The sequence below is a fragment of the Oncorhynchus nerka genome, linkage group LG26 (genome assembly GCF_034236695.1).
Source record: "Oncorhynchus nerka isolate Pitt River linkage group LG26, Oner_Uvic_2.0, whole genome shotgun sequence".
Taxonomy (NCBI): domain Eukaryota; kingdom Metazoa; phylum Chordata; class Actinopteri; order Salmoniformes; family Salmonidae; genus Oncorhynchus; species Oncorhynchus nerka.
Window position 1 is genome coordinate 44,012,765 of NC_088421.1, and position 24,841 is coordinate 44,037,605.

At 43.6% G+C, this 24,841-nt stretch overlaps 2 protein-coding genes and 1 long non-coding RNA gene across 3 annotated transcripts in view; 2 read left to right on the top strand and 1 right to left on the bottom strand.

The window, feature by feature from the left end:
- The window catches only part of LOC135564763 (cytokine receptor-like factor 3), a 133,086-nt gene that overhangs the window by 37,733 nt on the left and 70,512 nt on the right, over nucleotides 1–24,841 (bottom strand). The gene's annotated exons all lie outside the window — the stretch shown is intronic.
- LOC135564761 (uncharacterized) lies at nucleotides 149–4,233 on the top strand. The gene is made up of 2 exons (XR_010461264.1): nucleotides 149–521; nucleotides 1,527–4,233. It is a non-coding gene; the product is annotated as an uncharacterized LOC135564761 (long non-coding RNA).
- Nucleotides 18,079–24,841, top strand: part of LOC135564889 (polycomb protein suz12-A-like) — a 31,679-nt gene continuing 24,916 nt past the window's right edge. The window contains exons 1-3 of the mRNA XM_065010973.1: nucleotides 18,079–18,878; nucleotides 20,791–20,837; nucleotides 22,188–22,252. Of these exons, the coding sequence (XP_064867045.1) occupies nucleotides 18,677–18,878; nucleotides 20,791–20,837; nucleotides 22,188–22,252 (314 nt within the window). The 5' untranslated portion in view covers nucleotides 18,079–18,676. The remainder of the gene's footprint in view (nucleotides 18,879–20,790; nucleotides 20,838–22,187; nucleotides 22,253–24,841) is intronic.

The following is a 24,841-nucleotide window of genomic DNA, read 5'->3' on the forward strand; positions in this document are numbered from 1 at the left end:
TTCCTGTCAATTGACTGAATCCGTTTGAGAAATGTTATGGATGATACAAATATATTTATTGATGGTAGCACGTTTTTATGACGAGCAATCTCAAACATACATCTCCAAACCAAGACACACCGTGTCATCTTCCAGTTCACCACTTAGCTAAGCTTTGCTAAAACGGACGTTGGTAGCTAGCTACTGGAAATTAGCTACACGGGTCGTTTTCAAAATGTGACTTTAGCCGCTAGAAAGCAAAATAGGATGATGATGATGCCCGATACGTATTGTGTTTATTATCAGCAGTGATCGATTGTAATGACGCTATTTCGAACACGCCCTGTCCACGTGTTCCTGAATGTAGCACTGCACCCGGATGTAGTGGGTGACTAAGCTAAGGATCATGTTGCTAGCCCGGTTTTTGTATGTCAACCATCGAACGTTATATGTTGACGATTATGTGATGTATAGCTAGATAGATAACTTGGATGCAGATTGCAAGCGTGGCTCATTTTAACCTGTGCGCTTGGGTCATTTTGGTAAGTCCTAGGAATGTTCCTAGCTCAGCAAAGATGTAGCTGGCTAAGCTAACTAGCTAACCATATGAGATAAATAAAGTACATCCAGTTCTGTACCGGTGTCATTGTCAAAAGTAGTCACCGAAGGTTGCAAATTCATGGAATTTTGTTAGAATACATATGAGCCTAATAATAATCTTTGTCTGATATGTGCACCGCACTGTAACAAGTTGCAATGTTGTTAGCTAGCTACAATAACGTTACAATGTTGTTAGCTAGCTACAATAACATTACAATGTTGTTAGCTAGCTACAATAACGTTACAATGTTGTTAGCTAGCTACAATAACGTTACAATGTTGTTAGCTAGCTACAATAACGTTACAATGTTGTTAGCTAGCTACAATAACATTACAATGTTGTTAGCTAGCTACAATAACATTACAATGTTGTTAGCTAGCTACAATAACGTTACAATGTTGTTAGCTAGCAACAATAACGTTACAATGTTGTTAGCTAGCTACAATAACATTACAAAGTTGTTAGCTAGCAACAATAACGTTACAATGTTGTTAGCTAGCAACAATAACGTTACAATGTTGTTAGCTAGCTACAATAACATTACAATGTTGTTAGCTAGCAACAATAACGTTACAATGTTGTTAGCTAGCAACAATAACGTTACAATGTTGTTAGCTAGCTACAATACCATTACAATGTTGTTAGTTAGCTACAATAACATTTACAATGTTGTCAGCTTCGTTTCAAAGCTCAGGCAAAGTTCCACATGTGTTCCGTGGAACATACAGTATTATTCAGGTTCCCTGAATCAGGGCAGTGAAATGTGTTCTATAAGATCATAAGTGTGCGTGTTTCACTTTTTGACCATGCGAGTTCTCATTTAGATACAACAGAGGAGCCTACCTATGTTACTTAGCATAACTGAATTTCATATTCCATTCTATATTCATAATATTGCATTCATATATAACCTGGTAAAACTACATTCCCAACCATTCCATTGCAGGTGAGGAAGCCTATAAATCAACACTACTGCAGGAGGAACCTGGGAGAGGCTGGAGAGACCCTGAACTGACACCCCAGCCCTGTCCCAAGCCTATAAATCAGCACTACTGCAGGAGGAACCCGGGAGAGGCTGGAGAGACCCTGAACTGACACCCCAGCCCTGTCCCAAGCCTATAAATCAGCACTACTGCAGGAGGAACCCGGGAGAGGCTGGAGAGACCCTGAACTGACACCCCAGCCCTGTCCCAAGCCTATAAATCAGCACTACTGCAGGAGGAACCCGGGAGAGGCTGGAGAGACCCTGAACTGACACCCCAGCCCTGTCCCAAGCCGTCGTTGATCTTCCACGCCTCCATGTCCCAGGTGTAGGTGAGACCCTGAAGTCCCACCCCTGTGACATCCCAGGGTCCCCTCCCCAGCCTCAGCACCAGCTTCAGCCCCTCTGACGACCTACCATGCCCCTGATCGTGGATGCTGTGTGGGCCGTGTGGAGCATCGGGGCCGGGGTCTATGACTACTTCCACACCAGTGCCATGGAGGAACGCATTGGCAACCTGGAGAGCGTCCTCACCATCCACCAGTGTGTCATAGCAGCTCTGTCCGCAGGCCTCGTCCTCCTCATGACCTACATACTGTGGAGAAAACACTGAAGCCATGGTTGTATTCAGTCAGTGAGATGGCACGGGGGGGGTTTCCCCCTAGGTACAGATCTTGGATCATTTCCCCCTCCCTCAATCCTATATGTAACCAGTAGTGGGGGAAATACTAAACTGACCCAAGATCAGCATCTAGGGGCAACTTCACCCTACTCTAGCGGAGATGGGAGATGAGACGGTCCTAGATACTCCAGACCTAAGGACTGCATTACGGATAGCATCGGCTACTCACCAGACTAACAGCCAGTCCCAAATCACTCCCTAACCCTCCCCTATTGTCTTATGTCATATCATGCGATGACTGTCAGTTTAGGGACGGGGCATCGTGTAGGAGTGAAGCCACCTAGCATAAGATAGGGACCTTGGCACTAACCCTTGGGTGTTGGCAGATCTGAAGGGTCTTGATAGGTATAAGAAGTGTAACACTGGATCATCACATTACTACTGGAGCTCAACAGACAGTCCTCAACCCCTCCCTAGTCCTTCCCCTCGGCCCTGACCCTCAAATGAACGGTCTGGATAGGTATGACAACTGGGTAGGTATAGGATTCTGTTTCATCAAAGCGCTACTATTAGAAGACGAGCTCAAGAGACCACGAGGAGTTGCTTGTGGAAGCTTCCTGGTGGACAATATCCCTGGTATACAGTGTAAAAGCTCTATCAGAGCCTGTTGGAGTAGAGTCATCCCTCCAGGTCTCGTTCGTTACTCTGCGGTTACTTGGGCAAAGGCTCTATCAGAGCTGGTTGGAGTAGAGTCATCCCTCCAGGTCTCGTTCGTTACTCTGCGGTTACTTGGGCAAAGGCTCTATCAGAGCTGGTTGGAGTAGAGTCATCCCTCCAGGTCTCGTTCGTTACTCTGCGGTTACTTGTGCAAGGCTCTACCAGAGCTGGTTGGAGTAGAGTCATCCCTCCAGGTCTCGTTCGTTACTCTGCCGTTACTTGGAACAGGATTGAGAGGAAGTCTGGGAGCTGAGGGTAGCTGGAGAGGGGTTCTTCAATCTGAGAGCCCGAGTGCCGTGTTGACTGTAGCCTGGTCCCCAGATCTGTTTGTGCTATTGTGTCCACTCCTTGCCATGCCAAACATGGAATTGACATGATAGCAAAAACAGATCTGGGACCAGTCTATCATGACTGGCTGTGATCAGAAAACACTGTATTTTGCTACTGTGTGGATACTGACGTCTAGCCTGGTCCCTGATCTGTTTGTGCTATCTTGCCAACAATGACCATAATGACCGTAGGAGTGGGCAAGACCATACAAACAGATCTAGGACCAGGCTAACTCAGTTTTAAATTAAACAAGTGGCCTATCATCCATTGAATGTGATTGATTCATTTTGGTCCTGTTATATTGCCGAAAGGGATTTGATGGCTTCTGTCCATGTCACTAGAATAAGCCAACATAATAATGACACTGTTGGGACTAAACATTTTAAACCGCTTTTCTTAAAAAGGTGTTTATCTTTCTCTTACATGGAAGATATCAGACAGTTTAAGCCTAGTCCTTAGAATAAAAAGCCTGGTCAATGGAGAATCTCCGTTAAGTTAATATTTTTATTTTTTTAGCCCAGGACTAGACTTAAACTGTCTGAAATCTTCCATGTAAGAGAAAGATAAACATTGTAGCTAGCTAACAACATTGTAACGTTATTGTTGCTAGCTAACAACATTGTAACGTTATTGTAGCTAGCTAACAACATTGCAACTTGTTACAGTGCGGTGCACATATCAGACAAAGATTATTATTAGGCTCATATGTATTCTAACTAAGTTACTGTCGAGGTTAAACATTGTTACACGTTTCCATGACGATGACACCTTTCAACGGTTTTCTCTGTATTTGTACGTCATAACATCTCCTTTTTAAAATCATGCTTTTATCATTGTTGGATCTGTTCCCCGTCTCCCTGGTTCACTATTATCATGTCTGTCGGCCATTGTTGTCGACTGAAGTGCTACTGTGTGTATTTTGCTGAATCACTACCTTGTTGTTGGTTTCTATGTGAACAAACGGTATTAATGTCAGGTTAATAAATAATGTGATTAACTCTGCACTATTCTTTCCTCCTTAATTTATGTGAAGTATTCGTTTACAAACTATTGTAATCATGTACAAACTATGATTTGTAATTCCTTTGAAAGTTGGGTGCCATGCCAGTGGTCACGGCTGGTTGTCATGACGTCACTGAGATATGGTCCTGTAGGTTGTAACTCCAACCCTAATCTAGCACACCTGATTCTAATAATTAGCTGGTTGATAAACTGAATCAGGTTTGTTGTAACTGGGGTTGGAGTGAAAACCTACAGGAGGGTAGCTCTCCATGAACAGGGTTGGAGGCCCCTGTCATAGTCTCACGTGACTCCTGTTTCCAACATAAACAACATGAGTCTTGTCCCAAATGGCAACCTATTCCCTACATAGTGCACTACGTTTAACCAGATCCCTATGGGTCCTGGCCAAAAGTAGTGCACTACATAAGGAATGGGGTGCTATTTGTAATGGAGCCATGGACTCAGGAATGTCCACAGATAAATATGGTCCATCCAGGTCAAAGATTCTTCTTCTCTTGATTCGTATCAGGGATTGAGAATGTCAGGAAGAGACTGCTTCTTCCTTCCAGAGCAACTGTAGACTTGCCCAGGATTGCTGCTTCCATGGTGCCTGCCCCCTAAATATGTCATCAGACCAAGTTGCTGAATAAATACATCTGTCTTTCTCTCATACCAGGCTATTTGCTCAGTCGGGCCAATTCCCGTCCTCATTAGGTTTGTGGGTCAGTCCATTCTTATTAGTACCATACTCTTCACTTCCACATGTCTGATATATACTCTGTTTATTAGGTACACCCATTAATAACTGGGTCGGACCACCAGTTGCCTCCAGAACAGCCTGAATTATTCAGGGCATGGATTCTACAAGGTGTGGCATTCAAACGCTGCTCAATTGGGATCAAGGGATCTAACATGCGCCAGGAAAACATTCCCCACACCACCACCACTACCACCATTACACCACCACCACCATTACACCACCACCATCAGCCTGTACCGTTGACACCAGGCAGGATGTGGCCATGGACTCATTCTGCTTACGCCAAATCCTACCTGCCATCAACAGGAACTGGGATTCAATTGGACCAGGGAATGGTTTTCCACTCCTCAATTGTCCAGTGTTGGTGATCGCGTGCTCACTGGAGACACTTCCTTGTTTTGAGCTGATAGGAGTGAATTCGGTGTGGTCGTCTGCTGCGATAGCCAATCCGCGACAAGGACCCGTGCTGCGATAGCCAATCTGAGACAAGGACCAGTTCTGAACACCACTGTTGCACTGTGCTGTTATTTGTCTGTTTGTGGCCTGTCTTTATTTGTCTGTTTGTGGCCTGTCTTTATTTGTCTGTTTGTGGCCTGTCTTTATTTGTCTGTTTGTGGCCTGCCTTTATTTGTCTGTTTGTGGCCTGCCTTTTTAGCTTGCACCATTCTTGCAATTCTTCTTCGACCCTCCCTCATCAACAAGCTGTTTTCTCCCACAGGACCCGCTGCTGACTGGATGCTGGTTCATTTGTCACACCATTCTCTGTAAAACCCCTAGACACTAGTGCAGTGGAAACACCCAGGAACAGAGAGAACGAGGGAAGTGGGAATCACAGGAACAGAGAGAACGAGGGAAGTGGGAATCACAGGAACAGAGAGAACGAGGGAAACACCCAGGAACAGAGGGAACGAGGGAAGAGGGAATCACAGGAACAGAGAGAACGAGGGAAGTGGGAATCACAGGAACAGAGAGAACGAGGGAAACACCCAGGAACAGAGGGAACGAGGGAAACACCCAGGAACAGAGAGAAAGAATTGCAGTGGGAATCACAGAAACAGAGAGAAAGAATGCAGTGGGAATCACAAGAACAGAGAGAAAGAGGGAAGTGGGAATCACAGGAACAGAGAGAAATAATGCAGTGGGAATCACAAGAACAGAGAGAAAGAGGGAAGTGGGAATCACAGGAACAGAGAGAAAGAGGGAAGTGGGAATCACAGGAACAGAGAGAAAGAGGGAAGTGGGACACACAAGAACAGAGAGAAAGAGGGAAGTGGGAATCACAGGAACAGAGAGAAAGAGGGAAGTGGGAATCACAGGAACAGAGAGAAAGAGGGAAGTGGGAATCACAGGAACAGAGAGAAAGAGGGAAGTGGGAATCACAAGAACAGAGAGAAAGAATGCAGTGGGAATCACAGGAACAGAGAGAAAGAGGGAAGTGGGAATCACAAGAACAGAGAGAAAGAGGGAAGTGGGAATCACAAGAACAGAGGGAAGTGGGAATCACAAGAACAGAGAGAAAGAGGGAAGTGGGAATCACAGGAACAGAGAGAAATAATGCAGTGGGAATCACAAGAACAGAGAGAAAGAGGGAAGTGGGAATCACAGGAACAGAGAGAAAGAGGGAAGTGGGAATCACAGGAACAGAGAGAAAGAATGCAGTGGGAATCACAAGAACAGAGAGAAAGAGGGAAGTGGGAATCACAGGAACAGAGAGAAAGAATGCAGTGGGAATCACAAGAACAGAGAGAAAGAGGGAAGTGGGAATCACAAGAACAGAGAGAAAGAGGGAAGTGGGAATCACAGGAACAGAGAGAAAGAGGGAAGTGTGAATCACAGGAACAGAGAGAAAGAATGCAGTGGGAATCACAAGAACAGAGAGAAAGAGGGAAGTGGGAATCACAGGAACAGAGAGAAAGAATGCAGTGAGAATCACAAGAACAGAGAGAAAGAGGGAAGTGGGAATCACAAGAACAGAGAGAAAGAGGGAAGTGGGAATCACAGGAACAGAGAGAAAGAATGCAGTGGGAATCACAGGAACAGAGAGAAAGAGGGAAGTGGGAATCACAGGAACAGAGAGAAAGAGGGAAGTGGGAATCACAAGAACAGAGAGAAAGAGGGAAGTGGGAATCACAAGAACAGAGGGAAGTGGGAATCACAAGAACAGAGAGAAAGAGGGAAGTGGGAATCACAGGAACAGAGAGAAAGAGTGCAGCTGCATTGCTACACCTACACCTGCATTGCTTGCTGTTTGGGGTTTTAGGCTGGGTTTCTGTACAGCACTTTGAGATATCAGCTGATGTACGAAGGGCTAAATAAATACATTTGATTTTATTTGAATCACAGGAACAGTGATTCAGTGAAGTGGGAATCACAGGAATCGTGACATCCAAAGTGTGGTATTCTGAACTCGGTTCAGGGTGTCATCTTCGGGATGTCGATGGAAGCTGAGGTCAGATACCTAAAAGAGCAGAGTAGGTGGGGTTAGTTTCCTGTCACCTGACCAGAACAATGAATGGAGAAAGGGAAAAGAGTCTATTGGTTCTTTTTTTTCTTTTTTTGACAAAGAACACCCTACCACAGGAGGTTGGTGGCACCTTAATTGGGGAGGACGGGCTCGTGGTAATGGCTGGGGCGGAATCGTATCAAACACATACCATTCCATTCGCTCCGTTACCAGCCATTATTATGAGTCGTCCTCCACTCAGCAGCCTCCACTCAGCAGACTCCACTCAGCAGCTTCCACCCAGCAGCCTCCACCCAGCAGCCTCCACTCAGCAGACTCCACTCAGCAGACTCCACTCAGCAGCCTCCACTCATTAGCCTCCACTCAGCAGCCTCCACCCAGCAGCCTCCACCCAGCAGTCTCCACTCATTAGCCTCCACTCAGCAGCCTCCACCCAGCAGCCTCCACCCAGCAGTCTCCACTCATTAGCCTCCACTCAGCAGCCTCCACTCATTAGCCTCCACTCAGCAGCCTCCACCCAGCAGCCTCCACTCAGCAGCCTCCACTCATTAGCCTCCACTCAGCAGCCTCCACTCATCAGCCTCCACTCATTAGCCTCCACTCAGCAGCCTCCACTCAGCAGCCTCCACTCAGCAGACTCCACTCAGCGGCCTCCACCCAGCAGCCTCCACTCAGCAGCCTCCACTCATTAGCCTCCACTCAGCAGCCTCCACCCAGCAGCCTCCACTCAGCAGCCTCCACTCAGCAGACTCCACTCAGCAGCCTCCACTCAGCAGCCTCCACTCAGCAGCCTCCACTCAGCAGACTCCACTCAGCGGCCTCCACCCAGCAGCCTCCACTCAGCAGCCTCCACTCATTAGCCTCCACCCAGCAGCCTCCACTCAGCAGCCTCCACTCAGCAGCCTCCACTCAGCAGCCTCCACCCAGCAGCCTCCACTCAGCAGCATCCACTGCTCCCTACACCTTTTAAAGCTAAAGGTTTGTAAGGTAAGATGAGACCATTCGTCCATAAAATGCTACAATGTAAAAACTGTAAAGGATTTGGCCATGTGGCATATGTGTGGAGGCTGAAGATCGGAGTGAAGAAGGTCAGGGCTGTGATTGTGGTGGAGATCATGATCCAGAGTTGTTGAAGTGCCCTGTAACAGGGTGAAGATCGGAGTGAAGAAGGTCAGGACTGTGATTGTGGTGGAGATCATGATCCAGAGTTGTTGAAGTGCCCTGTAACAGGGTGAAGATCGGAGTGAAGAAGGTCAGGACTGTGATTGTGGTGGAGATCATGATCCAGAGTTGTTGAAGTGCCCTGTAACAGGGTGAAGATCGGAGTGAAGAAGGTCAGGACTGTGATTGTGGTGGAGATCATGATCCAGAGTTGTTGAAGTGCCCTGTAACAGGGTGAAGATCGGAGTGAAGAAGGTCAGGACTGTGATTGTGGTGGAGATCAGGATCCAGAGTTCTTGAAGTGCCCTGTAACAGGGTGAAGGAAGTTGAGCTGGCGAAGGTCAGGACGGTCCATCAGATCTCCTATGCGGATGCAACCAAAAGAGTTGAGAAAGCAAGTGACAGTGTTGAAGGTGTGATACGCAGATGCAACACAGCCCGCGGGTCACGCAAGAGAACAGTGTGTTAAAAAGGTGGGTTTTATAGCATTTATTACAACTGTTATTAATTGTACGGCACAAAGTATCAAATAAATCTAAGAAGTTGAACATCATTGTGGCTGCAGCTGAAAAGTATCTGAGACTTCAATGGAAGATGTGCCACACTCCCAGGCTCCTGAGCCTGAGTTTGGATTGGATTTGGCAGTTTGGTTTTAACAGAAGAAATAAGATGTTTTGGATATTTTTTTGCCCCCTCACACCGACATGTTTCTATTTTTGTGATCTTTTTGTTTTCATCCCGCACAGTAGGTGGCGGCAATACACTTTTTGAGTGTAGTCTGCCCCAATACATATAAAGAAAAAGAAGTAGCGCGTGTGCGTCACTAGTTACCACAGCCACAAGGTGAGAAGGCCCGCCTACTCGACCAATCAGATGTGTAAGTGTGATGACGTGAATGCCGGCTTACGCTTCGTGGGAAACGACCAATCAGGTTAGGGAGTGTGATGACTTGTTTGCCGACCGGCTCTCAGGGGCAGAAAAGAGACCGGCTTTTATCCAGTGATCCATCAATTATTTGATTATTTATTAGCTATAATAAAACCAACCGTTCTAACTGCAAAGTGGTAATCCGATGTCTTATTCAAACTCAGCAAGTTTATCAGGATGTTTGCCTTCAGCTGCATCGTTTTTAAAATGGCACGTAGACCAACACATTGATATATCTTTCATTTTAGATCTTTATTTTCAAAATCCACAAGTAAAACGTTCACAGTTTCACATAAATGTTCACATACATTTCAATTTTGGAAATTGTCTGGTTAAAGATGAAAATGTCTACCCTGTTACTTTATTTAACATAGCCTTGCAATCCATCTTTTTGGTATTTTGTACCAGTTTCCAAAGGCATGGTCTTCAAGCTATGGAATATGGTCAAAACATCTTCATTCAAATAATAATTGATTGGACTACTTACATGGCACTTTTCTCACCACACGAACACCACTTACAACCTCTTTAATTGATTTGATTGGCCCATCCACCCCAGTCTTCTTCAGAGGACAAAGGTAACTTTATACATTATTCATACACTTGAGATACATGGCACTTTTATACAATGTATTACATGATAGGAATACAGTTTGATATACACATCACACATAACATGGTACTCATCCATAAAGCCGTGTGATGTAGTGGTGCTGCAGCAACCCCCATGGGAATAATGGAAAAATACAAATGTTGGGAGAAAATAAATATCCACAAAAGTAGTGCACAGGGCCTTTACTAGTCCTTTACAGGGCCTTTATTAGTCCTTTACAGGGCCTTTACAGGACCTTTATTAGTCCTTTACAGTGCCTTTATTAGTCCTTTACAGTGCCTTTATTAGTCCTTTACAGGGCCTTTATTATTCCTTTACAGGGCCTTTATTAGTCCTTTACAGAGCCTTTATTAGTCCTTTACAGAGCCTTTATTAGTCCTTTACAGGGCCTTTACAGAGCCTTTATCAGTCATTTACAGAGCCTTTACTAGTCCTTTACAGGGCCTTTACTAGTCCTTTACAGGGCCTTTATTAGTCCTTTACAGAGCCTTTATTAGTCCTTTACTAGTCCTTTACAGAGCCTTTATTAGTCCTTTACAGGGCCTTTATTAGTCCTTTACAGGGCCTTTACTAGTCCTTTACGGGGCTTTACTAGTCCTTTACAGGGCCTTTACTAGTCCTTTACGGGGCTTTACTAGTCCTTTACAGGGCCTTTATTAGTCCTTTACAGGGCCTTTATTAGTCCTTTACTAGTTCTTCACAGGGCCTTTACTAGTCCTTTACAGGGCCTTTACTAGTCCTTTACAGGGCCTTTATTAGTCCTTTACAGGGCCTTTATTAGTCCTTTACAGGGCCTTTACTAGTTCTTTACAGGGCTTTACTAGTCCTTTACTAGTCCTTTACAGGGCCTTTATTAGTCCTTTACAGGGCATTTACTAGTTCTTTACTAGTCCTGTATTAGCGGACCTAACAGTGTTTAGTGAGGGCAAAACATTCTCACCCCACCCCCCTCCCAAAACATCTTCCTGCAGTTACGTACTCATCATTACATACTCTTGCAATAAGTGCCATGGCCTCTTTAGTGACCACAGCGTTAGGACAACCCTTTAAAGTCCCATGGCCTCTTTAGTGATGTCACGAATCCCGCTTCCTGAGTCTGTGTTTGCCTGTGTTTCTGTCCTGGAGTGTGTTTCCGGGGTCCTGGAACGCACCCTGTCTGGTTGCCGGGTGAATTAGCTTTTTGGGAGATCGATGTTCACCCGCACCTGTATCCCATCAGTAATCTGCACACCTGTCCTGATCATCACCTCTCCCCTTCAAAAGCTCTGACCTGACATCCATTCCCTGCCAGATCGTTAGCCATGAACAGTATGTTGTGCCATAGTATCAGCCTCAAGTTGGATAGAATTTGTTTTGTTGTTTTTTACGTATTGCTTGCCTTAAACTTACCTCCGTTTGTTCTGTCTTCAGTTACTCACCCGGATCACTTACCCCATTCCCGCCTGGTCGGAGGATTCCGCTACCCCATTGGATCCACCTATTTACTCCCATCAACTCACCAGCGCTGCCCGCTACGCCACCTGGATATATCTACCCATTCACATTCACTTGTAAATAAATACTCACCTTCTTCCTACTCTCTTGGTCCTGGTCTGCTTCTGGGTTCGATTTTGAAAGAACGTGACAAGTGACCACAGCGTTAGGACAACCCTTTAATGTCCCATGGCCTCTTTAGTGACCACAGCGTTAGGACAACCTTTTAATGTCCCATGGCCTCTTTAGTGACCACAGCGTTAGGACAACCCTTTAAAGTCCCATGGCCTCTTTAGTGACCACAGCGTTAGGACAACCCTTTAATGTCCCATGGCCTCTAGTGACCACAGCGTTAGGACAACCCTTTAATGTCCCATGGCCTCTAGTGACCACAGCGTTAGGACAACCCTTTAATGTCCCATGGCCTCTAGTGACCACAGCGTTAGGACAACCCTTTAAAGTCCCATCTTATTGAGGAACATTCCACTGTTAGTACTTCAACATGATTCTAATGAAATGTTATATAAAGTGTGTGGTGTAAAGGACAGTGATCCGTCTATGAACTTACTTCCTTCTTGTCTCTTTCAGCAGCATACTTATCAAATCAAATGTATTTATAAAGCCCTTCGTACATCAGCTGATATCTCAAAGTGCTGTACAGAAACTCAGCCTAAAACCCCAAACAGCAAGCAATGCAGGTGTTGAAGCACGGTGGCTAGGAAAAACCTCCATAGAAGGGCCAAAACCTAGGAAGAAACCTAGAGAGGAACCAGGCTATGAGGGGTGGCCAGTCCTTCTCTTTGGCTTTAGTTTGTCTGTCCTTCCTCTGGTGTCATTCATACAGAGCCTTCAGAAAGTATTTACACCCCTCGACTTTGTCCTAGTTGTCTTGTGTTACAGCCTGAATGTAGATGTTTTTTTGGTCACTGGCCTACACACAATACCCCATAATGTCAAAGCGGAATTATGTTTTTAGAAATGTATTAAGAATTAAAATCTGAAAAGTTTTGAGTCAATAAGTATTCTACCTTTTTATGGCAAGCCTAACTAAGTTCAGGAGTAAAAATGTGACCGACCGCCTCGATTCGGTCTTACGTAGCAACATTTGAAATGTTGTTTTTAAACACTAGATAAAAGTAGAGCTACACTGCAGTTGAGGAACAATGGGAAAGTAATTATGTTTTGAAAGTTGATAAACTTGTAACCACACCTTTGAGAAAATGGCCCTTGAATGTTTTGGTACACCTACTGGAGAGCCTTTCTTTGTCTACACCCATTCAGCATTGTTCACACGCTCTTAAGCCTTAGCCCCGCCCATTCAGCATTGTTCACACGCTCTTAAGCCTTAGCCCCGCCCATTCAGCATTGTTCACACCCTCTTAAGCCTTAGCCCCGCCCATTCAGCATTGTTCACACCCTCTTAAGCCTTAGCCCCACCCATCTCTTTAAGGATTCACATGTGAGGTCATGTGCTAAACAGAGTTAGAAATGTAGTAAACAACCAAAGATTTCAAGACTAAAAGTTGTGAAAGTAGTAGCCTACAATAAGGAAAAACTCCAAGTAAAAAATACACTATCTAGTCCTTGGTCTATATCCTAGTCTGACTTTGGTGTGGTCCCGTGTGGCTCAGTTAGTGGTGCTTACAACACCAGAGTTGTGGGTTCGATTCCCACAGGAGACCAGTATGAAAAATGTATGAAGTCGCTCTGGATAAGAGTGTCTGCTTAAATTACTAAAATGTAATGTTGTTCTTCACATTACTGTCTCTGATAAACACACACTATATGAAATTAAAGTGTATTTGTCACAAGATACAGAAATACATGGTTATTTGCATAGCAACAATAGAACGTGTCCAGACTCAAAGATTTTATAATTATTAGATTACGCTTACTCAGAAACTTGTCTAAATTGATGGATCATGTGCACAAAATGCTATATAATCACCACCCAATTCACACTGGAGTTTCTTACCAAGAAGACAGTGAATTTTCCTGAGTGGCCAAGTTGTGACTTAAATCTGCTTGAAAATCTATGGCAAGATTTTTGTAAATAATAAATTTGAAAATAATAAATAGGCAAATATTGTACGATCCAGGTGTGCAAAGTTCTTAGAGACTGACCCAGAAAGACTCATAGCTGTAATCGCTGCCAAAGGTGATTCTAACATGTATTGACTCAGGGATGTGAATACTTAGAGTAAATTAGATATTTCTGTATTTCACTTTCAAAAAATTTGCTAAAAAATGTCTAAAAACATGTTTTTTAAAAAACGTTTTCATTATGGGGTGTGTTGTAAATGGCTGAGAATTTGTTTTCCTTTTCATCCATGTTGAATTCAGGCTGGAACACAACAGAATGTGGACTAAGTCAAGGGGTCTGAATAAGTTCTAAAAACACGTTTGAACTTTTTCATTATGGGGTATTGTGTGTTGTAAATGGGTGAGAATTTGTTTTCCTTTTCATCCAGTTTGAATTCAGGCTGTAACACAACAACATGTGGACTAAGTCAAAGGGGTCTGAATACATTCTAAAGGGACTGTATGTCTTTCTGCCCACAACTTGAAATGGGAGGCTATTCAAAAAATAAATAAAGAGAGTTGCACGCTCTACAGTTGAAGTCAGAAGTTTACATACACCTTAGCCAAATACATTTAAACTCAGTTTTTCACAATTCCTGACATTTAATCCTAGTAAAAATTCCCTGTCAGAAGTCAGTTAGGATCCCCACTTTATTTTAAGAATGTGAAATGTCAGAATAATAGTAGAGAGAAGGATTTATTTCAGCTTTTATTTCTTTCAGCACATTCCCAGTGGGTCAGAAGTTTACATACACTGAATTAGTATTTGGTAGCATTGCCTTTAAATTGTTTAACTTGGGTCAAACGTTTTGGGTAGCCTTCCACAAGCTTCCCACACTAAGTTGGGTGCATTTTGGCCCATTCCTCCTGACAGAGCTGGTGTAACTGAGTCAGGTTTGTAGACCTCCTTGCTCGCACACACTTTTCTGCCCACAAATTTTCTATAGGATTGAGGTCAGGGCTTTGTGTTGGCCACTCCAATACCTTGACTTTGTTGTCCTTAAAGCCATTTTGCCACAACTTTGGAAGTATGCTTGGGGTCATTGTCCATTTGGAAGACCCATTTGCGACCAAGCTTTAACTTCCTGACTGATGTCTTGAGATGTTGCTTCAATATATCCACATCATTTTCCAGCCTCATGATTCCATCTATTTTGTGAAGTGCACCAGTCCCTCCTGCAGCAAAGCACCCCCACGACATGATGCTGCCACCCCCATGCTTCACGGTGGGGATGGTGTTCTTCGGCTTGCAAGCTTCCCCCTTTCACCTTCAAACATAACGATGGTCATTATGGCCAAACAGTTCTATTTTATTTCATCAGACCACAGGACATTTCTCCAAAAAGTGCAATCTTTGTCCTTCTGTGCAGTTGCAAACCGTAGTCTGGCTTTTTTATGGCGGTTTTGGAGCAGTGGCTTCTTCCTTACTGAGCGGCCTTTCAGGTTATGTCGTTATAGGACTTGTTTTACGGTGGATATAGATACTTTTGTACCTGTTTCCTCCAGCATCTTCACAAGGTCCTTTGCTGTTCTGGGACTGATTTGCACTTTTCGCACCAAAGTGCGTTCATCTCTAGGAGACAGAACATGTCTCCTTCCTGATCGGTATGACGGCTGTGTGGTCCCATGGTGTTTATACTTACGTACTATTGTTTGTACAGATGAACATGGTACCTTCAGGTGTTTGGAAATGGCTCTTTTCCTGAGGTCTTGGCTGATTTCTTTTGATTTTCCCATGATGTCAAGCAAAGAGGCTTGAAGGTAGCCCTTGAAATACATCCACAGGTACACCTCCAATTGACTCAAATTATGTCAATTAGCCTATCAGAAGCTTCTAAAGCTATGACATAATTTTCTGGAATTGTCCAAGCTGTTTAAAGGCACAGTCAACTTACTGTATGTAAATTTCTGACCCACTGGAATTGTAATACAGTGAATTATAAGTGAAATAATCTGTCTGTAAACAATTGTTGGAAAATGTACTTGTGTCATGCACAAAGTAGATGTCCTAACCAACTTGCCAAAACTATAGTTTGTTAACACAAAATTTGTGGAGTGGTTGAAAAACCTAAGTGTATGTAAACTTCCGACTTCAACTGTATATAGAAGCTCAGAGTAATGTATTGGATAGACCACCTCAGAGTAATGTATTGGGTAAGACCACCTCAGAGTAATGTATTGGGTAGACCACCTCCCAGTAATGTATTGGGTAGACCACCTCAGAGTAATGTATTGGATAGACCACCTCAGAGTAATGTATTGGGTAGACCACCTCCCAGTAATGTATTGGGTAGACCACCTCCCAGTAATGTATTGGGTAGACCACCTCAGAGTAATGTATTGGGTAGACCACCTCCCAGTAATGTATTGGGTAGACCACCTCAGAGTAATGTATTGGGTAGACCACCTCCAAGTAATGTTTTGCGTAGACCACCTCAGAGTAATGTATTGGGTAGACCACCTCAGAGTAATGTATTGGGTAGACCACCTCAGAGTAATGTATTGGGTAGACCACCTCCCAGTAATGTATTGGGTAGACCACCTCAGAGTAATGTATTGGGTAGACCACCTCAGAGTAATGTATTGGGTAGACCACCTCAGAGTAATGTATTGGGTAGACCACCTCAGAGTAATGTATTGGGTAGACCACCTCCCAGTAATGTATTGGGTAGACCACCTCCCAGTAATGTATTGGGTAGACCACCTCCCAGTAATGTATTGGGTAGACCACCTCCCAGTAATGTATTGGGTAGACCACCTCAGAGTAATGTATTGGGTAGACCACCTCCCAGTAATGTATTGGGTAGACCACCTCAGAGTAATGTATTGGGTAGACCACCTCCCAGTAATGTATTGGGTAGACCACCTCCCAGTAATGTATTGGGTAGACCACCTCCCAGTAATGTATTGGGTAGACCACCAATGTTTCGGCATCACTGTTCCTTCTTGAAAGGCAACACCATTGAATGGGAGACTTTTGCTCTCTCAACAGAGTTGTTTTCCTTCCAAATGCTGTGCATCTGTTGAAGGTATGATATATTACTATTAAAATGAAAGGCTTGTAGGCATAGACGCAGGAAGTAGGGGTGCTGGGGCTGCTGCAGCACCACCTGAAAAATCACAATTTAAAAAAAGTATTCATATCAAATAAATTGTGCTCTAGGCCTTTATTCATCCTGTGTGAGTGGAGACAAATACTCCTCAAAAACACCAATCTCCACTGGACAACTTACAATGTAGACAGGAGTTTTTCCATGTAGCATCACCTGAACAGCAGCTCCGCAGGTGGAGTCGGGGTCTCAGGGACCGTAACCAGGGAATGGGGACGAATCCCAGCCAAGGCATATTATTTAGAAAATCGTTTTATGTGACAACACACTTTCAGCACATTGTTGTTCAAACAATTATTTGTATTTAGATTTAGTTAAGTATAAGCTTCAACCTTAAGCATCCTAAATAATGCCATATAATCACTGTTTTTAATAGCAAAAAAGGGGATTCACCACAAAAAAGGGAAGCATGATGAAGGTACAAACCTGTACTGGTAACTGATAGTAGGCTACTAAGACCCCGCGACTAGCCACTGCGCCACCGAGATTGGATGAATATTGTGGGAAAAAAACGTCTATATGAACATCAAATGCTGCGTTCATTGCTGACAAGTAGATGTCATTAATGTGCATATTGTTAAAAGATTTGCATAATTAATGTTTTTTTCAGCATGATTTGGTGAAAGCCCCAAAGGCTTCAGAAAAGTCTCGGTTTCCCACCAATATATATAATTATGCTAGCTAGCTAGCTCATTTTAGATGAAACTAGCAAAAGTTAGATACCATCTAAAATAGAGAAGACAACTTTCCATTTTTTTCACCAAAACTTGTGGCCTTTCTCAATGTTATACATTTGAGTGATGTTGCCAACTGGGAAGTTGAGAAAAGAAACGATCTCTGACTTGGAAAAAACTTTGCTTTGAAAGGTTGTCCAAGTCGGGAACTCTGGCATCTTTTCTTGAGCTCCGACTTTCCAACCCGAAGATTACTGACCTCACTTTTCCCAGTTGTCTTGAAAGCACCATTGGCCCTCAAACTTGAACTCCAGACACGCCATTTCGAAAATTAGGCGTTTCCCGCGAAACGGAAAATGCGTCATCACACTCCCTCATCTGATTGGTCGGATAGGCGGGCCTTCTGACTTTGTGGCTGTAGTAACTAGTAATGACTGCGTGTGAATGGCAAACGTTTCTCTACCGAACGTCATCTACCAACCCGTGATGATTCGCACCAATCATAACTCTCACTTCTCCAAACAACGCCTCTGATTCGGCTAGGATCTGTGAGGGCGGTTGCTTTCAAGTCACCATTTGAATTATTGAGTTCAGGGAGTTTATGCCTGATATGTGGAGGAAAAAAAACGGTCAATTTGACTGTTTCCTAGAAGCTCTCAGGAAAATTGTACTAAATGGTTCATTTGCGTAGAGTTTTGTAGCTTTACCAAACCAACATAGCGGCTAGCCTAGCTAGCATTATTTCATGGCATCTTTCCAACTCACCTTATTTGTTGTGATATCTACAGCGATTCAGCAGGTCCAGCTAACAAGCTAGCTCGGGGATAGCATAACCAGCTAACTGACGTTCAGTAGGAAACATAGCTACACAGAGATAGCTAGGTGAACGTGCCGGGTGCTTGCTAACTTCTCTAATTTCGTGCGTTCTTGCGATTTAATCGAAATAGTTTCTCTGACGAACTTTTTTCTAGCCAACAAACAATGCATTTCTACAACAAGTCTAATGTTTATTCCATGAATTTGACCAGAAGATAGCTAGCTAACTTTGCTGGCTAACACCGCCTGGCTAGCTTCAGCTTGCTCGTTTTTGGTAACGTTACTCTTTGTTTTGACAAAGGACTTGACATTTTTTTCTTCCATATTTGGAATATACCTGGGACATTTAGTATTTCCGGGGCCATGTCTCCCCAGAAGCACGGTTCTTCTGACGGCGGCAACAACGTATCGGGTCCCGCTGTGGGATACGTTGGTACCGGTGGCGGCAGAGCGAACGGCCGTGTCTACCACCACCAGACAACTGCAGTTGTGATGCCCGCAGCCAAGAAGCCGAAAATGGAACTGGTTCAAGCCGATCATGAGTTGTTCTTGCAGGCATTTGAAAGTGAGTTGCTGTCATTGTCGTCATATAATGTTGTTGCATGATTAGTTATCTTTTTATTGCTAGATTGATTGTAAATGCCAATCTCTATTTAATCTAGTTTAAATAGTAGTGTCCCTTGTAAGGCATCTTTCGAAAAACAAAATTATAACCACATTTCACCAGAAAGACGTCAAGTTCAAAGCATCTGACAACATGATTTGACAGTCATCAGTATACAAAGAAATCTGACCCTATTTTAGATTTATAGCTAACTACTGTAGTTAATTTATTTTACCACGTGTTTGCTTACTTCCTCCTCTGAAGAGTTTACATGTGCCAGAACTACTTTAAGACATGAGCATGTGCTGCCTTTGAAATATTTTTTATTGAACCTTTTATTAACTAATTAAGAACAAATTCTTATTTACATTGACGGCCTACCAAAAGGCAAAAGGCCCCCTGCGTGGACGGGGGCTGGGATTAAAATAAAAATATAGGACCAAACACACATCACGACGTGAGACAACACAACAGTCCATAAAGAGAGACCTAAGACAACATAGCATGGCAACACAGCATGGTAGCAACTGTGTACTAACTAACGTGCTTCTACACCTGCATTGCTTGCTGTTTGGGGTTTTAGGCTGGGTTTCTGTACAGCACTTTGTGACATCAGCTGATGTAAGAAGTGCTTTATAAATACATTTGATTGATTTATTAATGCAACACACATAAATATGTATAGGGTCACTTCCATGTTAAAGGGACCCATGATCACCAACAATGGGAAGTCTATATTTGTGAAAAATGTAAAGGTGTGTGTGTGTATATATATATATATATATACATTTTTAAACCATTTCCCATCCTAAAAATGTGGAATAAGCAAAGGCTTTGATTTCTGGTCAAACATATGGAAAAGGGGTCTTAGAAAACATCTACCAGAAAGTATTAAAATGTTTTAGAAATACATTAAAACACAACCATGTTGGAAGTAAAGACTCCTAAAATCAACCCTTATATTTTGTTTTGGGGAAGTGTTTCTGCCTTCTGTAAGTTTAAGAAAACATTCCCTTGTGCCTTGAAATTCCGTTATCAAAAACCCACATTAGCTAGAGTGTTTTTACTGACGTACATTTTGTTTATGAATTATTAAGTGATTACAACTCCAAATCCCGTCATCAAATCGGTAACAGAATTTCAGAAAAATCGGTAACAGAATTTCTGCAATTTAATTGGCTACAATGGGAAATCATAGTAGTCACAAACCACAGTTGGATTCACATGTTTGGACAGTAGAGTACAATAAAGAAAGGTATAGTTACATACAGTATACAGTAGAGCACACTAGTTGAGTACACTATAATTTACTGTACTGAACTATACTATATGGAACTATACTGAACTATACTATATGTAACTATACTCTACTGAACTATCCTCTACTGAACTATACTGTACTGAACTGTACAATACTGCACTATACTCTACTCTACTGAACTATCCTCTACTGAACTATACTGTACTGAACTGTACAATACTGCACTATACTCTACTGAACTATCCTCTACTGAACTGTACTGAACTGTACAATACTGCACTATACTCTACTCTACTGAACTATCCTCTACTGTACTGTACTGAACTATACTCTACTGTACTGAACTCTAATGAACTGAACAATACTCTACTGTACTGATCTCTTGCTCTACTATACTTTACTGCACTGTACTGTATGAGTATACAAATAAGATTGTTGTTTATGTAAAGTAATTTACTGTAAGCTAATAAATGTTGACCCAGTGTCAGTTTCAGAGCCAACAATAATTACCCTTCTAGGATAAATAGTCTTATCAATATAATGTATAATGTTATTGTCAATGTAATTTACTGTGAACTTAGTGAATGTTCAACCAGTCTATTGTGTTTCCAGAACCGACCCAGATCTACAGGTTTCTCAGAACAAGGAACTTGATAGCGGTACGTTGGACACCTGCTCAGCACCTGTCATTCTTTACTGTCTGTGGCCTCTAATGGTGTGTCTGTTATGAAGATGGTAACCATTTAATGTACCTCTAGAATAGCATTCTGTTGAGCAGATAGACTTACCTTGAACCAGCTGTAACATGGCTGGTTAATGATGTCTGTTATGAAGATGGTAACCATTCAATGTACCTCTAGAATAGCATTCTGTTGAGCAGATAAAGACTTACCTTGAACCAGCTGTAACATGGCTGGTTAATGATGTCTGTTATGAAGATGGTAACCATTCAATGTACCTCTAGAATAGCATTCTGTTGAGCAGATAAAGACTTACCTTGAACCAGCTGTAACATGGCTGGTTAATGATGTCTGTTATGAAGATGGTAACCATTCAATGTACCTCTAGAATAGCATTCTGTTGAGCAGATAGACTTACCTTGAACCAGCTGTAACATGGCTGGTTAATGATGTCTGTTATGAAGATGGTAACCATTCAATGTACCTCTAGAATAGCATTCTGTTGAGCAGATCAAGACTTACCTTGAACCAGCTGTAACATGGCTGGTTAATGATGTCTGTTATGAAGATGGTAACCATTCAATGTACCTCTAGAATAGCATTCTGTTGAGCAGATAGACTTACCTTGAACCAGCTGTAACATGGCTGGTTAATGATGTCTGTTATGAAGATGGTAACCATTCAATGTACCTCTAGAATAGCATTCTGTTGAGCAGATCAAGACTTACCTTGAACCAGCTGTAACATGGCTGGTTAATTATGTCTGTTATGAAGATGGTAACCATTCAATGTACCTCTAGAATAGCATTCTGTTGAGCAGATCAAGACTTACCTTGAACCAGCTGTAACATGGCTGGTTAATGATGTCTGTTATGAAGATGGTAACCATTTAATGTACCTCTAGAATAGCATTCTGTTGAGCAGATCAAGACTTACATTGAACCAGCTGTAACATGGCTGGTTAATGACGTCTGTTTTGAAGATGGTAAAGTTTTGATGCACTGCACAGTTCCACTAGATAGAATGGCCTTCTTTTGGTCATTGGACAATCTGTTTGGTCATTGGACAATCTGTTTGGTCATTGGACAATCTGTTTGGTCATTGGACAATCTGTTTGGTCATTGGACAATCTGTTTGGTCATTGGACAATCTGTTTGGTCATTGGACAATCTGTTTGGTCATTGGACAATCTGTTTGGTCATTGGTCATTGGACAATCTGTTTGGTCATTGGACAATCTGTTTGGTCATTGGACAATCTGTTGCAACATTTCTGTCAAAGTGCAGATTTCTAATAGTTTTTTTCCTGTTTTTTGTTGTTGTATTTTCAGCCCATATTTCTGCACAGAACCCTCACCTACATGTCCCACAGAAACTCCAGAACAAACGCCAAACGGTAAAAACCTGCGTTAGCCATTTAGGTTATTCTTCAATAACACAAACTCCACAGCAAATCAAGGGGAGGAAAAATAGGTTTATTTGAGAAGGACAAATCAAGATGTTATGCTGGAAGGTAGATGTTAATGTTCAGATGTTCAGTCTCCCCTCTCAGCTTTTCTCCCCCGAACAAAGGAACAGGATGCTGTTTTATAGCCTATGGTTGACCAATCAAAAGTCCTTGCAGTATGACTGGGCCAATGGCCAAATAACCAGTATCCTGCTCCGGACTGTACAGAACGAAGCTCTGAGTCCAAGAGTGACATTCTACACATTCTAAACGGCTGTTGAACTGAAAACCAACTCCTATTTACATTGACAATTCCCTATTGACCGTTTTTAGTATTATATTTTGTTTTTAGTACTCTCGTCCTCTCATCCTCTCAAACTCTGCGTTGTGTATTTATCTTCTACGTATTCTTACACCTGCATGAAGGTGTTGATTCTATCTGTTAAATGCTTTCACATGTACATTGACAAGTTAGGCATTCTCCGCATACTAATGAAGCTAGTTTGATGAGTTTCCAGTCTTTTAAATAGCCTACATGAGCACCAGACATAATGACCGTGAACCCGACGACCTCAGAACCTGAAGAGTTGGTAGGGTTAAACCCTGTTGGATTACTGCAGGGGAGAGTGTGTGTGTGTGGTTCAGTATGCTGTTATCTTAACAGAGGGCCAACCGCCACGGGGCTGCATAGTGTAGGAGGGGGCTGCCCCTGCTGTTTCACTGGGTGATGTAATGTAGACATACATCTGTATGTCTATGGACTTGTTCAACGTTGCAGGTGACTACAGATTGACTGATCTACAAATCACCTTGAATCGTATAACTACTCATTTATTATTTGTAGATCAATTTACCCATGATGCATCATCACAGATTTGATGCTCTTGAAAACCAGTGATCCCTGTGGGAATTGAAAATCAACCTTGTTGCTAGCGCTGCACTCTTCCTAACTGAACCACACAGGACCATTGTCTGCTGAAATGAGACTACGTACGTGTAGGCTGGTTGGCTAATGGCTATATCTTTCTCTATGTAAATGAGAAACGGTGTGTTTAGTTATATTAGCTGTTTTGCATATCGTTTGATTATTGTGATATTTGGGTCCCTGAGTTCTTCTTGATTGTAGTGATATCTAGAATCATATGTTTGCCCCCTACCGTCACAACCTGAAGTGATATAACTGAAGTGATGTCATCCCACCTAGCCCTGCCAAATTCCCTCAAATTACTTCTTAATGCTGGAACACCCTCCTTAATTGAAAATGTTTCTTACATAATAAATATGAAAAGCAAATGTATAACCATGGTAACTATCAAAACAGCGGAACAGTTAGGAGATTATGGGGAAATGATTAGACTAAAGGTGAGGACACAACAGTTCACCTGACAGGTAGGTAGCCTCGTGGTTAGAGCTTTGGGCCATCGAATCCCAGAGCTGACAAGGTCTAAATCTGTCGTTCTGCCCCTGAGCGAGGCAGTTAACCCACTGTTCCCCGGGCGCCGACAACGTGGCTGTCGATTAAGGCAGCCCTCCGCCCCCTGTCGATTAAAGCAGCCCTCCGCCCCCTGTCGATTAAAGCAGCCCTCCGCCCCCTGTAGATTAAAGCAGCCCTCCGCCCCCTGTAGATTAAAGCAGCCCTCCTCAGCCCTCCGCCCCCTGTAGATTAAAGCAGCCCTCCGCCCCTGTAGATTAAAGCAGCCCTCCGCCCCCTGTCGATTAAAGCAGCCCTCCTCAGCCCTCCGCCCCCTGTAGATTAAAGCAGCCCTCCGCCCCTGTAGATTAAAGCAGCCCTCCGCCCCCTGCCGATTAAAGCAGCCCTCCGCCCCCTGTCGATTAAAGCAGCCCTCCGCCCCCTGTAGATTAAAGCAGCCCTCCGCCCCCTGTAGATTAAAGCAGCCCTCCGCCCCCTGTAGATTAAAGCAGCCCTCCGCCCCCTGTAGATTAAAGCAGCCCTCTGTAGATTAAAGCAGCCCTCCGCCCCCTGTAGATTAAAGCAGCCCTCCGCCCCTGTAGATTAAAGCAGCCCTCCTCAGCCCTCCGCCCCCTGTAGATTAAAGCAGCCCTCCGCCCCCTGTAGATTAAAGCAGCCCTCCGCCCCCTGTCGATTAAAGCAGCCCTCCTCAGCCCTCCGCCCCTGTAGATTAAAGCAGCCCTCCTCAGCCCTCCGCCCCTGTAGATTAAAGCAGCCCTCCGCCCCTGCCGATTAAAGCAGCCCTCCGCCCCCTGTCGATTAAAGCAGCCCTCCGCCCCTGTCGATTAAAGCAGCCCTCCGCCCCTGTAGATTAAAGCAGCCCTCCGCCCCTGTAGATTAAAGCAGCCCTCCGCCCCTGTAGATTAAAGCAGCCCTCCGCCCCCTGTAGATTAAAGCAGCCCTCCGCCCCCTGTCGATTAAAGCAGCCCTCCGCCCCTGTAGATTAAAGCAGCCCTCCGCCCCCTGTAGATTAAAGCAGCCCTCCGCCCCCTGTAGATTAAAGCAGCCCTCCGCCCCCTGTTAAAGCAGCCCTCCGCCCCCTGTCGATTAAAGCAGCCCTCCTCAGC